The sequence below is a fragment of the Danio rerio genome, chromosome 6 (genome assembly GCF_049306965.1).
Source record: "Danio rerio strain Tuebingen ecotype United States chromosome 6, GRCz12tu, whole genome shotgun sequence".
NCBI classification, from domain to species: Eukaryota; Metazoa; Chordata; class Actinopteri; order Cypriniformes; family Danionidae; genus Danio; species Danio rerio.
The window spans coordinates 34,297,264-34,312,991 of record NC_133181.1 but is presented as its reverse complement, the minus strand read 5'-3'; the positions used below and the strand labels follow the sequence as shown (position 1 = coordinate 34,312,991).

General features: G+C 34.6%; 1 protein-coding gene across 2 annotated transcripts in view; it reads left to right on the top strand.

Moving 5' to 3' along the window:
• ror1 (receptor tyrosine kinase-like orphan receptor 1) overlaps positions 1–15,728 on the top strand; it is a 216,552-nt gene that overhangs the window by 192,084 nt on the left and 8,740 nt on the right. The window contains exons 1-4 of one of the 2 annotated variants that reach the window (XM_073954292.1): positions 10,626–10,692; positions 10,776–10,903; positions 13,109–13,426; positions 15,180–15,425. In XM_073954292.1, coding sequence (XP_073810393.1) covers positions 10,873–10,903; positions 13,109–13,426; positions 15,180–15,425 — 595 coding nt within the window. In that variant the 5' untranslated portion in view covers positions 10,626–10,692; positions 10,776–10,872. Of the gene's footprint in view, positions 1–10,625; positions 10,693–10,775; positions 10,904–13,108; positions 13,427–15,179; positions 15,426–15,728 lie in introns of those variants that run through there. The other variant, XM_005165885.5, reaches the window with a different exon arrangement.

Sequence of the window (15,728 nt, the reverse complement as noted above, 5' to 3'; positions counted from 1 at the left end):
GTGTGATCCTATGAGTGAAAGGCTTAAAGATTACCAAACAAACTGTTTTTAGTGGATTGACTTTTAGGCCCCGTTTACACTAGTGCGTTTTAGTTTTAAAACGGCGTTGTAGAATGAAAACGATCCGCGTCCACACTCGCGTTTTACCCAGCGTTTCTGAACAGCTCTCCGTCCACACCAAAACGCTAAAAACGCACATCACGTGACCACACACACACTCTCGGGCAAGCGCTCCAGCATTTCTACCCAGATGAGAGCTCTGCATATCGGACTGCTCATCACGCATCTCCCGCTGGATCTAATCTCACTATATTTGCTAAACGTGATATTTCATTCATGTTGTTGTCTTTATCTAACGACATAGGCCAATTCCCTGACTTTGGTCATTGGAATCTATTAAGGTACTTGTTCACGGGTAACATGTTTTGGTTAAGCGCAAAGATAAGTTAATGATTAATCCAGGTACATTGACTGATCGCTTGCCTTTATTTCCTACAATGTATAAACTTATTGCATGTTATACTTTTATAATTGTCGATTATTAAAACTGATATTCAGCAAAAGAGAGGGTGCATTTCGTATTTTCACTGAAATTGAAAGGAGGCAGTGTTGTTATCGGCTCCGTTTAGTTATAAATATCCACACAGTGAAGATGACGCTCATATATGCAGCACGACGCCTCAACATTTCTGCTGTCTGTTTAGTTGCTAATATTAAAAAGAAAATAGGCAGTTCCTTAAATCATGTTTACATTTTATTGTTGAGAAATAAGGGAAACAACGTAGCCAAGGTGATGTGAATGAAGTTATAAAGTACACTGTTCCCTGTGAAGATTTACCCGTGTCCTCGGTATGTTTTCCATATCAAACTGAGAAGGGGGAGACTGAAGCCTTGATCAAACTTGCGAAGTCTTAACTTACAAGAAGAGGATGCGAGACTGAACTGTGTGTGGGCTACTTAATATTGAGGAAAAGCCCCAATCAGATAGGCGAACGTTTGCAGCCCCGCCTCCGTTTTCAGATGTCTCCGTCTTTCCCCATCCACACTGAGACGGAGCAGCAGCGTTTCAGAATGAAAACGGCCTCTCCAGCGTTTTCGAAACGCTCCGTTTTCGGCGCTCGACAACTCCGGCGTAGTGTGGACGGATGGCGTAACCGTAGCAAAACTTATGCGTTTTCAAACTAAAACGCACTAGTGTAAACGGGGCCTTAGAGTGATTACTGACATGTATAGCGGATTTATACTTCTGTGTGGAGCCATCGGCGTGTACTCCATGGCGCATGCCTTGCATGTAGCTGACGCCATTGTGACCATTTTTACTTCTGCGTTCTGTTCATGTTGCTCTGTAAAAACACTTGTAAAATGCTAGTGAGCAGTGGGGTTTCAGTGTTCTACTGTGCCAGATTTCTTTTTATATCTATTACCTTAAATGACAACGGAACACTATTTTACCAATATTTTTTAAAGCCATTTGAACTCTTAAACCATACAGTTTACTTGCAAATTGATATGCATATAAATGACTTTTATTTTATGCAGAAACCAAAATGGGATATCCCATATTTGTCCCATGTAGATGATTATAGGGTAAAAAACATTTCCATGACTTTTTCAATTATCTTTCCATGATCTATTTTCGTTCTCTAAATCCTTTGATGAAGATGAATCCAGATTTCCAGCGGTATGTCAGAAGCCAGTCTTTGTAGTGTACAAAAGTCCCGCAGTGGAATGACTGATGAAATCACGCTAACTTGTTGACCGGTTTTACTCTACTTTTTAAGATCTTAATAATTCCCATGATGTTTCCAGATCTAGACGTCACATGTTTTCTATGATCATGAGAGCTCAGTAAGTGACCTTATCTGCAATTAGTTTTCTTAATGGAGGCCAGTGAGTCTTTTGATCTTGTAATGGAATAATCTATTCATAAAATCAGGTGTCAGCCTGGTGTCAGCAGTCAGACATTTCAGCATAGCATGACTTTGAGATGCCAAACAGAGTCTCTCACTATCCACACACCTAGGCTGACTCACTTTCGCCATATGGGACAGGGAAAAAAGTTAAGGAAACAATTTAAAGATGTGTTTTTGACTTTTTAAGGGATGGAGAAGGAGGTTGAGTGGCTGAAAGGATGGAAGAGGCTTCTGGCCAGGCAGATTGCAGATTGTTTTCCGAATGGGAATATCTTTTATTGGACATCAGGGCCTGTGCAGTAACTCTGATGACACAAATCCGTTCGCCTTAACGTGTTTGTATGCGGCACTGACATCTTCATGAGTTTAGCTTCTTAACAAGGCTGTATCTTTTAAATCTTACCTTTGTTTAGGGTTTTATGGCGAAAGCAGTGCTCCTCACTAGGACAACAGATAAAGATTTTCTCTGCAGTTTAAAATTATACTTTGAACCTACTTTAGAAATTTGTAGTTTTTCTCAAGCGTATTTTTACTTTGGTTTAAATTTGAAAAGTTTATTTGATTAAATATAAAATATGCATTGTGGTCAAGAAGCAATATTACATTCACATAAAGTAAAAATATAGTTTGCTGTATAAACCATTATACAAATTTATTTTACTTTGGCACATCATATTTATTTTTAATTTTGATTTGATCTTTTTAACACTTAAGCTCGATTCACACAGGGCGTCAGCATCAACGATCAGCGTGTCTGAAGTTGGGGCTGACGTGATCATCATAGCAGTGTCAGCCAATAAAATTCCTCTGAAACCCTCTGAAATGTCAAAAATCAGTTTGCTTTATGCAAAAACCCCAGCTCACACAGTACCTGATTACGGACTAATTTCATTGGCTATGACCATCGCGTCAGCCCCAACTTCAGACAAGTCCTCCATCAAGAGTTGGCGCTGAAGTATCTGGGTGTGAGTCAGGCCTCTCTCTCTCGTCTGCAGCTGGACCAGCTGCCAGGCTTTTAACAGGCACAGAAAAAGGAGAGCATATCACACCTGTACTGGTTTCCCTATACTGGCTACCAATCCAGTTTAGAATTCAGTAAAGTACTCTTGTATGTTTTTAAATCCCTCTATGTCGGCCCCTGAGTATATTTTTGAGCTAATTAATATACACCAACCCGTGAGATCTCTTCGCTCTAAGGATCGACTCTATTTGACAGTTATGCGATTACGCTTGAAATGTCGAGGTGATAGAGCTTTTTCAGTTGCAGCTTCAAGACTTTAGAACGATCTTCCACTCTCCTAAAGAGTTTTTTATGTTTTTTATGAATTTTTATGTTATTATAGTTTTGACTTAGTTGAAACTGAAAATATAATTTAATATTAATCAAAATATTTATTCTGAACAAGGCAAAAATACATTCTCTCAGAGGTAAAATGTTTTATAGACCATATACTAATTGAATTACTTTGATGCAACTTAAATAATTATTTTGGAAATACTGTAAAATCTAAGTAAAGTTGTATTTTGGACCAAAGTAGATAGTAACATTAGGCTGTGCTATCAGAGCTGCAATCAAGATCTGCAATAAACTGCTGGTGCTTTCAGAATGGCTCACGCAATGGTAAACACCTAAAAATCATCCAATGAGTCAAAAAACAAAATTGTCATTTCCTGATAAACTGGTGCCAAATATCAAAAAGAAAAATGGTAGGTAGGACAGGTAGGAAAGGCCTGTAGCCAGGGCTGGTTCAGGTGGTTCGAAAAACCGACCCCCCACTCACAAAGTGTAGAATGTGGCCTTTAGATGTGCTTGTTAGTTAAATTTTTGATTGTTTTGCCAATATAAATTGTGAAAATTATCAATAGAAGCAGGCTTTAAAACAATTTTAAACATTAATTATTCAAGTGACCAAATTCTGGCTTTCTGAGAAAAGTTGAATAAAATTTTTAGTTTTTTGTTTGCCTATAGGCTACATTTTTTAGTTTAAAACAAGTTTTACCAAATTCCAAATTTTTTTATTTATTTATTTATTTATTTTTACATTTTTTCAAATGATGGATGATAATAATTTTGTTTTTAAAAATAAGTATTATTTAGAATTTCTTTATTATTTATTTTTAATTTAAAATGCTAAACTCATAACATTATTTATAAAACTGCAATCAATTACAGTTTGAATGTAAATTTGTAAATAAATACTTTATCACTTTTTTATCACTGCGTAATATTTTGTATTTTTAGTACATTAAAAAGTGTGGTTACGATTACCATACTGATCCAGCAAAGATTAGTGGTAAAAATGTCACTAAAATGTAGTATGTAAACCTCATAATTGAATAGAAAATGAGGCAAAAAAAGGTTCTTTTCCTTTTTCAGAAAAAGAACCACCCCTAGACTGGTTACGGGGGCTGTAGGAGAAGCCGGTAGGGGTCTTTTTTTTATAGTAAGTTGATTGTGCTTCAGAAGGAATTAATACTGTACCATTTTGATGACTGACTTTGGCTATAGGAGTTTTAGAATGATCAAAACAATATTACAGATGTTGTTGAAGGTGGTCAGTTTGCTGGTTTGTCCTTGAATGCCATCCCATCGTGCTAATTTTTGTTATCACATGAACTGGTAAAACGAAATCACATAATTTTTTTGATGCGCTTGATGAATTTTTTTGGTAAATGTGTTTCCATCGTAGTTTAAGTGCAATTTTTCTTTTTAGTTTTATATGTGCATTTTAAAAATGTATGTGCATCTTTTCTTTTCCGCATTTGCGATAGTCCAAAATGTGCATACAAATAAGTGGATGGAAACAAAGCTGTTTTTACTTTCTATCTATAATTTCTGCTTTGTATCTTATAATTATGAGTCATCTTTTTCTGTCTCAATTCAATGAAAAATGCTGTATTAAAAAAGTCTTTTCCACTGTGGTCTCAGACTTTTGGGATGGTTTTCATCCACAAACACTCAAGAACAGGGACACCCTGAAGGATTAAACATCCATCTTGGTGATGAGAAATGTGCATCTCTCTCAGGTTGATTTCTCTGCTACTCAGCACACAGGGGAGCATTTGTAGACCCCTCACTTCTTCCTGTCTCTGCTCAATAGGTTTAACAGGAGACTTCTGGGATCCTGCAGAAATCCCAAAATGCACTGGATCTGAAGAGCATATTGAAAAGCATATCACGTTCAGTGTTTGCCAAGACAGAACTTTGTCTTGTTCTCCTGCTCTTGTTACAGCATTGCCATGGGTCAGTTAGTACGGTTTGTGTTGTGGCTCACACTTTTCTTTTAAATATCATTCACTTCCAGCTGGCACTGATGAGTGAAGAAATGCCCTGGACCTCCTTCTGTTTATACAAGCCAAGAAACACGCGCACACACAAGCATAAACAAATTATTTCCAGTAGCTTATTAAAAACGGATTCAATTGTAATAATTCAGTGCTTGTCATAAACTAGTTACTTTCTTTGTTACTTTAAAAAAATATACATATTAAAATACATAATATTACATATTTACAGTTGAAGTCAAAATTATTAGCTGTCCTGAATTATTAGCCTCCCACTGTATATTTTCCCCCAATTTCTGTGTAATTGAAAGAAGATATTTTCAACACATTTCTAAGCATAATAGTTTCAATAACTTATTTCTAATAACTTATTTCTTTTATCCTTGCTATGATGACAGCACAAAATATTTTACTATATATTTTTTTAAGAGACTAGTATTCAGCTTGAAGTTATATTTAAAGGCTTAACCAGGTCAATTATGCAAGTCATTGTACAGGGTGGGCCATTTAAATGGACACACCTTAATAAAATGGGATCGTTTGACGTTATTAACGTCCTGTTTGTGGCACATTAGTATATGTGAGGGGCAAAATTTTCAAGATGGGTGGTGACCATGGTAGCCCTTTTGAAGTCAACCATCTTGGATCCAACTTTTATTTTTTCAATAGGAAGAGGGTCATTTGACACATTAAACTTATTGGGAATTTCACTCTTCACACACTGATGATAGCAACACCGCTGGAGAAATGCCAGCACAGGTTTCCAGTATCTGTAGTTTTTAGGTGCTGCACATCTTGCATCTTCACACTATAGGCAATTGCCTTCAGATGACCCCAAAGATAAAAGTCTAAGGGGGTCAGATCGGGAGACCTTGGGGGCCATTCAACTGGCCCACGACAACCAATCCACTTTTCAGGAAACTGTTCATCTGAATGCTCGAACCTGACACCCATAATGTGGTGGTGCACCATCTTGCTGGAAAAACTCTAGGAACATGCCAGTTTCAGTGCATAAAGAGGGAAACGCATCCTCATGCAGCAATTTCAAATATCCAGTGGCCTTGAGGTTTCCATTGATAAAGGATGGCCCCACCATCTTTGTTGTCTATGGTGTAAAGATACAAAATGTGTAGCACCTGAAACTACGGGCACTAGAAGCCTGTGCTGGCATTTCTCCTGCGGGGTTGCTATCAGTGTGTGTAGAATGAGAGAAGAGGGTTGCATTGACAATCCAACACAATGGGCAGAACATTGAACACATTTTATAAGTGGCCAGAAACTTGTAAATAACTCATGAAAGAGAAAAGTTACGTTAAAACCAAGCACACCATTGTTTTTCTTGTGAAATTCCCCATTGGGTTTATGTGTCAAATGACCCTCTTCCTATTGAAAAAACAAAAGTTGGATCCAAGATGGCCGACTTCAAAATGGCCACCATGGTCACCACCCATCTTGAAAAGTTTGCCCCCTCACAAATACTAATGTGCCACAAACAGGACGTTAATATCACCAACCATTCCCATTTTTTTCAGGTGTATCCATATAAATGGCCCACCCTGTATAACGTTAAATATATGTATATTTGAAATAATTCCTTCATATGTTTGTCAGCATAATAGTATTGAGTTTGATGGTAATATTATAGACAGTTGTAAACTATTTAACAAAATATCTTGCTAGCATAAATATTAAGAATCCATGGTTCTAAAAAAAATTAAACAAGCCACTGTTTCATCAATGATCAATTCTGTGTTGTTTTTGAAAATGTGGTCAAAAAATTCAGATTAGATCAAAATATTTTCAAAGCACAAATACAGTTAGGCGTTATGGCAAAAATGCAGTCTCGATAATTATTTTCCATATTGATCGATAACGATTTATATTTCGAAAAGTTGTTTATGCTTCCAGATTTAAAAGAGCATCCCAACAATGTCCAAAGCCAAAAAAATTAGACGGTCCATTAAATGGCATAACATATTTTTGGCTGATAAATTTTCGGTGGCCGAAAATTTGCTCCATCTCTAATATCAACACATTTGATTCCCATTGTTGCACATTTCTGCTGTGTCATTGGCTCTTAGATTATTTTAGTGTAAAAAAGTCCAAAGCTTATCATTGTTATTGACATAAATTTTATTGAAATTCAATATATTATTGTTATCAGCTCAGATAATTTTATCAGTTAAGGAAAGTAATTTCTTTATCAATCGGTTTCTTTGATTGTTTCCTGTATCTCACATAATTTTGGGAAAAAATATTTATGGCACAGTATTAAAATTGATTCATGTTTTATTAAAAAAATATTTTTTTTTAACTTTGTTAAGCTAATGTTGTAGAATTAGGAAAATGACTACCATTTATGAATGAATGAATGAATGAAAAATTGTCAAAAGAAAAGTAAAACTATATCTTTTCATTGCACAATAATAAATTATGTGAAAAATACACTGACTGATTCAAACTTATGATTTTTAACTATACACTATAAAAAATGTAATGATAAAAAGTCAAGAAAACTAATATTTTTTGTTGGTTTAACTTATAAAAGAATGACCAAGTTTCAACTATTAAGTTATAAAAAGTTTAATGTAATATATTTAATCAGTTTGATTGATGTAAGCTGAGATGACTAGAAAAATGTATTAACTCTTTCAACAAGATATTTTACACTGTATAAGACATTTTTGCAACAATATTTTATTTTTATGGCCTGTAACATCCTGACAATGACTCACACATTATTAAAATAAATACAAATAAAGCCATTTCAAAGAATTGAAGAATTGAGTTTGGATACCAAATGTGCAGTATCTACAATTAGAAACAGCCATGTGTAAGACAGAAGGAGAGCGTGTAAGGAAAGAAGAGGGTTGAAAAAAATAATATTATGCAAAAATAGTTTGTAATTCTCCACAACAAATGTTGCTCCTTGTCATTTAGCTTTCTGTGGGAGGCCACAGTTACCATCGCATTCTCCTGTGACGCACATGCTGGAGAACTGTGAAACTTTTCCTCTGTCTGCCACTGCTGGCCTGAACAAGCACACACTTTCAGATTTGAAATATTTCTTACATCATTTTTCACAGAATCATTTTTTGGGGAAAAAAAATTATTCATCTTTACAAAACAGAACTTTACTATTGGTTGCATGTAGCTTAGATATATTTCAGTGTATAATTTCATATACATGGGTCAAAGAAATTCCATTTTAATGATGAAATCCAACTTTTAGGGGAGCGCGGGGCATAAAGTAACGTGGGGTTAAATGTAACACAGAGTTTTAAGGTATTTGCTCAGGGTTTATCATGGCATTCTTCCGAGGTTTTCACCACAATGTCGTCAGACGTCTTCCTGCCAATTATTGTAAAAGTTCTGCAAAATTTGGATGAGAAACACAGGAGAAACCATTTTTGCAGCATAAAAGTGGTGTTTATTATAGTTTACTTTTTTATTTAAAAAATATATCTGAGAGTATGTAAGTAAAATCTTATATTGCTGTGATTACTGTCTTCTAGGCTAAAAGATCAAAACATTTTAATACATGTAAAACACACAGTGACTGCTAGCCAGTGTTAAGAAAAACACAACACCTCGAGGTTAGTTGTAACAAGGTGTTACAATTAAGCTACACACTGTTGCACACCAATTAAACTAACAAAATGTTTTTTTGTATTTTGAGTTTAATGTTGGGAACTCTTTAAATAAAAATGTTTTTTTTTAATAGAAAATTTATTTTTAATAGAAAAAAATATATTTTATTGCTAATAATGCAAATAAATGCATTGTATAATAATGGATAAATGGATAATAATGTGTTTATCCAATAAACAAATAAATAAATAAACTTACTTTGCAATGTAGAATAAAAAAACTGAGCCAATTACTGATGAAATGATATAGCTACTATTTAAAGTAAATAGAAATTAAATTAATTGGGTGAAATCTGCCTTTGTAAGCATGTTACAACTAACCCCCTGTCTGTTACAACTTGCCCTGCAGGTGGGGTAAATAGTAACATTTTTACTCCTGGCACTTTTGGCAATACTGCAAAGGAACCATAGGTCCAGCGATCATAATTTCAGTGCTCATTTGTAGGAAAGGTTTGTGTGTTGGTAAAAAAAATTGGTAAAAAAATATGGTTTGTCTCACCACATTACTTTGTTTATTATTTGAAAAAAGGTAATGATTCGCACTCAATTGCTTCGTACTGTTTTTATTTTTTATTTTTCTTACATTTTACGGGTGATTAAAAGACAGACGTTTCGGCACAAAGCCTTCCTCAGTGTTTATTATTTGACCACAACCAAAAAGTGTTACTTTGTGCCCTGCTCTCCCCTTAATGATGAAGGTGATTGGATTTTTTTATATCTTTGTAGTGGCGAATGGTAAAGGTTTAAGTGGCAGTAATTGAGTATTTTGTAGCAGACTATAAATGGTGCCTTTTAATATGTCATTATCACTTTTGACAAGATTCATTGGTTGCCTAATAATATATTGCTACACTAAATTCAACTTAAGCAAAATTGAAATGCAATGTATAGAAGAACTATATGCTTACAAAAAACTTTTTACACATTTTTTAAATTTATTTTACTTAAAAAAATAAACACATTTTAAACACTGTAGGGGAAAAAATGAATGATGGTGTATTTATATTAGGAAAAATATAGCACCATTTTTAGCTGTGAGAAGAAGTAAACCGATTTATTAAACACCAAATTAGCATATATAGTGACATTTATAGTCACATTTATAATATTTTTAAACTTGTATGATGTTATGGTGTATTTAAGGTCATTAAATAGTGCTGATTCTTTTATTGAGAATTATTGATAGCATGCAGTATATGATGTCTGGTATTCAGTCGATAGTAAGCGTGTTTACCATTCCAATCATACCCAGATTGAGTGCTAATGTCTGGATTGACATTTGCTCCTCAGAAAATGCTCTGACTTTTGACCTCTGACCTTTCACGTGTCTGCTTCTCATTAACACGAGCAACCATTTTAATTAATAAAGAATTTATTTTTTCTATTTATTTGGACTCTTCATATGCGATCGTTGCTTTCTCTCATTTTGTATTTCACATTAAGTCAAATAGTTTTGGTTTACCACATTGCAAATCACCAGAGTCTAGCAGTGACTCAGTCTTTGCTTCTTTCTCATAGTGTATATATGGATGACATACGCTTTAAAAGAACCACCCGTTCATATGGTTTAAATTACAGGGCATGACATACAGACGTAGGATAAAACGTCTTTTTTTACGATTTATGATATGTTGAATGCTTTAAATGATATATCCAGGACCTGTATGATATTCCATTTGAATGTATTTTTTCATATGTTGGCTTTGTATTTATTGTATAGGCTGATTAAATATGCAAGATTGTTTTTGTGAGATTGTGTGCATTTTTTGTGCGATCCAGTGGCGCTTACTGCCATCTAGTGTTTGGAGTTAGACTTACAGCCTTACAAAAACACTGTTGGGAAAGTAGGCATGATGTTTAAATATATAATATGCTAATCTAAATGACCATAAATAACACGTATATTTCATTTTTACTTTGTTTTTAGAGAGGATTTTGACGAGGAGGGTTTCTGCCAGCCATACAGAGGGATTGCGTGCGCTCGCTTCATAGGAAACAGGAGCATTTTTGTGGACTCGCTGCAGATGCAAGGCGAGATTGAGACCCAAATCACAGGTATTCCTCTAAAGAAACGTTCAGTGCTTACAAAAGGCATTTCAAAAGCACTGCATTGTACAGACATCAACTGAAACGGAGCTGATAAAATCAGTATGATATGAAGCCTTATGTAAGATAGCTTTAGGCAGCTAGCCTGTGTTGATGGACATTTGCTGTAATGGTGTTCTATATGTATTAGCATGCAAATAGGCATATGATGGTTTTCTTGTTGTGAATGTGATAATTGCTGAAAGCAATCATGATATTAAAAAGTTACTTTAAACAGATATAATAAAAAAGGAACTTATATTTATGTATTACTTTATATTACATAAATGTTCAGTGTAAACAAATGTTTAAAACCGTTTCAATATAAGTATTCAAACTAATTGTAAGTATAAATACAATAGGTAGTGCTTTACAAGAAGGCCTTGTTAGTAAGCATTAGTGAATGTGTTAACTAACATCAGCAGTGCAAAATTTCATTAATTAATTAATTCATTCATTTTCTTTTCGGCTTAGTCCCTTTATTAATCCGGGGTCACCACAGCGGAACGAACCACCAACTTATCCAGCACATGTTTAACGCAGCGGATGCCCTTCCAGCTGCAATCCATCTCTGGGAAACACCCATACACACTCATTCACACTCATACACTACAAACAATTTACCCTACATAATTTGTTATAGATATTACGTTGATGTTGTTAGTTTAAAAATGTATAGCTATTAGCTATTATTATTACTATTAGTTATTGGCTCTATTAAAACAAAATAAAAAATAATTTTATATTAATAGGTCATTAAACTTTATCTAAGAAATTTGCTTTATTTAAATGCTTTGCAAGTAGTGTTCGTCTTCATTATAGTTAAATATTAAATCAATGGAGCCTTTTTGTAAAGTGTTAAAGCACAGAACTATTAAGAATCAATCAAAACATTGTCAAAATCTTAGGCATGTCATATCCCAGATTACTATGAAACAATTGAAAATAAATAGTCTATTAACCAAGCATTTTGGTTCTGTGATGAACAAAACTGCAAATATAACAGTGTGAATGTTCTTTATTTATAAAAATGTATAAAGGATGTCTAAAGGTTTAAATAATAAATAATTGTTTACAGTATTTTGAAGTGCGGCGGCGCAGTAGGTAGTGCTTTCGCCTCACAGCAAGAAGGTCGCTGGTTCGAGCCTCGGCTGGGTCAGTTGGCGTTTCTGTGTGGAGTTTGCATGTTCCCCCTGCGTTTGCGTGAGGTCCTCCGAGTGCTCCGGTTTCCCCCACAGTCCAAAGACATGCGGTACAGGTGAATTGGCTACGCTAAATTGTCCATAGTGTATTTGTGTGTGCGCATACTGTAAGTATATATGTGTTTCCCGGTGGTGGGTTGCGACTGGAAGGGCATCCGATGCGTTAAAAAAAAATGTGCTGGATAAGTTGGCGGTTGGTTCTGCTTTGGCAACCCCAGATTGATAAAGGGACTGAGTCAAAAAGAAAATGAATGAATAGATGAATTTTGAAGTGCCCACAATAAAAAAAAAACATGCTCATGTTTATTATTATCACAGTATATAGTACTATTAAATATATGCACGTTACATGTAAATATCATGATCGTTCAGTACCATCTTATTTATTTACCAAGGTTTTACTATCTGTTTCATCCCTCTTCATTTTTTAGAAAAAGTATGTGGCAGTTTTTGTGTTTAAAGGCACAATATGTACGTGTTTTATAATATGTACGAGTTTTATAATGTGCTGACTAATGTACTTGCATTGTGCTAAATGTTTTATAGCAGTTTACCTATTAACACGTAACATGTCCTGTGTCGCCATACAAATGATATCACACACTCTAGATTCACAGTGAAAAGTACACACTGTGCCTTTAAGGATACAGTAAATCTTGGTATAATGCACACATAAACTAAACTAAGCCTGGTTTTAGTTTTGGATTGGACTTGTCTTACAGTTTACTGTGAGAAAGTTTCCAGTTGTATCCCTTTACATCACACAAGCATTCACTGTGGTTACCCCTCAGTAGTGAGCAGTCAGTTTGTTCTGAACCGCATGACTTCTTGCAAAACCACAACAATTGACCAGAACTTTTGTGTTTTTGTTATTTGTGTCTAAACTATAATTCCCCTCAAATACACAAGACTTTAACATAGCTTGTTAAAAACCACAATGGTGTAAACCTCTGACCTTTTTTTTTTTTTTCAGCGGCATTCACCATGATTGGCACCTCCAATCACCTGTCCGATCGCTGTTCCCAGTTTGCCATCCCATCCCTGTGTCACTTTGCCTTCCCGACATGCGACCGCAGCTCTGGCATGGACAAGCCGCGGGACTTATGTAAAGATGAGTGTGAGATTCTGGAGAATGACCTATGTAAAACTGAGTACATCATCGCTCGATCAAACCCTCTCATTCTTAAACGACTCAAACTGCCTAAATGTGAAGATCTGGCCACTTTGGACAGTCCCGAGGCTGCAAACTGCATGAGGATTGGCATTCCTATAGCGGAGACCATTAATAAAAGTAGGTCTTCTGTGTTGTTATTAAAATAAAGCAAAAATTGTTTTCTTGTACAAATATCTAAACGTGAGATGATACAAGGTATTAATACCTGATTTCAAAAAAAAAAAAAGAAGTTTTTGTTTAAAACGAAAAAAAATATCTACCAATGGCAGTAGAAAAAAAATATTTTTCCTAAATAAGGTTTATCCAAATATCTTGCATTTTTCCTTTTTTTATATAAAATACATACAATTGTGACTTAAAGGATCAAACGGGTATGATTTATTAGGCAGCCAAATTTAATTGACCATAATTAACATTAATTTTTAATTTATTTAGGAAAATAAAGAGGAAAAATATCTGCCAATGACAACAGAAAAAAGATTTGTGCTTTCTGCTGGAATTGTTTATCGTAAATCCTGCACATTTATATTTCATTCTATTTTTAAGCACAATCTCAAATTAATTTTTATAAATCTTTCATAAATCAAGACTTAATATTTAAAAGTCACAGTTCACCAAAAACTATTTGTGTAATTTCATTTTTGTGATTCATAAAAAGTCAATGGCTATTCAAAAACACTGCCTATTCAATGTTTCTCACATAGACTCCTAGATTCCTAGCACATCATCACAGAGCAATGGTTATTAGTTTGCCTTTTTCATACAGTGGGGGAAATAATTATTGCACACGTCACCATTTTCTCAGAAAACATATTTCTAAATATGTTGTTAACTTGAAATTTTCACCAGATATTGGTAACAACCAAAGAAATTAATATATAAAACAATATTAAATAGTTTAGAGATTAAGTTACGTGTAATAACATGAAACACACAGGAAAAAAATATTGAACGCATGAAGAAAGGGAGCTGTAGGAAGGCAGTGAAAGCCCAGACCGTAGCTGAAATGTCTCAGTAGTTCTTCAGTAACCCTCTGCCCTTCATCATTGTAAATTAATATTAGCTGCTTCAGTTTAATCTACATCACCAGGATGATGAAGATGAAACCAGAGTGGACATTTCAGCAAGACAATGATCCAAAACACAGCCAAGGAAATTCTCAATTGCTTTCAGAATAAGAAAATCAAGCTGTAGAATGGTCCGTCCAATCACCTGACTCGAATCTAATACAAAATACAAGATAAAAATCAGATTTGATAGATTGAACCCACAGAACGATTAAGATTTTTACACTCACACTTCATTCTCCATATGAGAGGCGTCTTTAAGCTGCCATCACCAAAAAAGACTTTTATATAAAGTATTAAATACATTTCAGTAGTTCAGTACTTTCTCCTTTTGTCATCTTATTGTTATTAAATATAACAGTTTTGTTTTTTGTTTTGTTTTATTTTTATGTTTCTTTTGTTTGATGTTTTTACCAAAATCTGGTTCAATTCCATGTCAACAGCTCCTTTAGAAATATTACTCCCAGAAAAAAATGACGTTAAATACTTTTTCCCCACTGTATGTTTTTTTTGTACTCTCAAATTAGTAGTAGTCATTGCCTTGCAATTTATTACTTAATAACCTGTTTCAGCTAAAAATTTTAGTTTTCTACTGAACAAACATCGAGGATAGCCTGAGGAAGAGTTCTTTCATTCTATTTTAAGTCACTTATTAAATTAACACATCTTGATACAAGAATATTTTGAGATTTGTACTAAAAAAGAGCAAATGAGCTAGTAATTGCAAAAACTGCTGAAAAAGACTTGAAAAAACATGATTTAACAGAAAAGAAATCAATTATCTTCATGTCTTTCTATTTTAGGTCACAAATGTTACAACAACAGTGGTTCAGACTACCGTGGCACTGTCAGTGTGACTAAATCTGGTCGTCAGTGTCAGCCGTGGAACTCTCAGTATCCCCACAGTCACACCTTCCTGGCCATGCGTTATCCAGAACTCAACGGGGGACATTCCTACTGCCGCAACCCCGGAAACAAGCACGACGCTCCCTGGTGTTTCACCCTCGATGAGGCTGTGCGCATGGAGCTCTGTGACATTCCTCCATGCGGTAAGACACACCGCTCATACTGCCATAAGCTAGGTTCAGATTTGCATTCTCTAGTCACAATTGTCTAACTAGGCGTGTAATGCTCTGTAAGTTTTAATGAGTTTGTTAAAGGACTTTATGCCATGATTTATTGCACCAGTATTATTATTATTATTATTATATTATACTAATACTATACTATTGTAAGGGATTATTACTATTACTATACTATTTTAAATGATTCTGTTACATGGCTGCACTATTATGTTCAGTATACATATTTTGAATTAACTTTGATATTTAAGTATTTTTGTGACATATTTC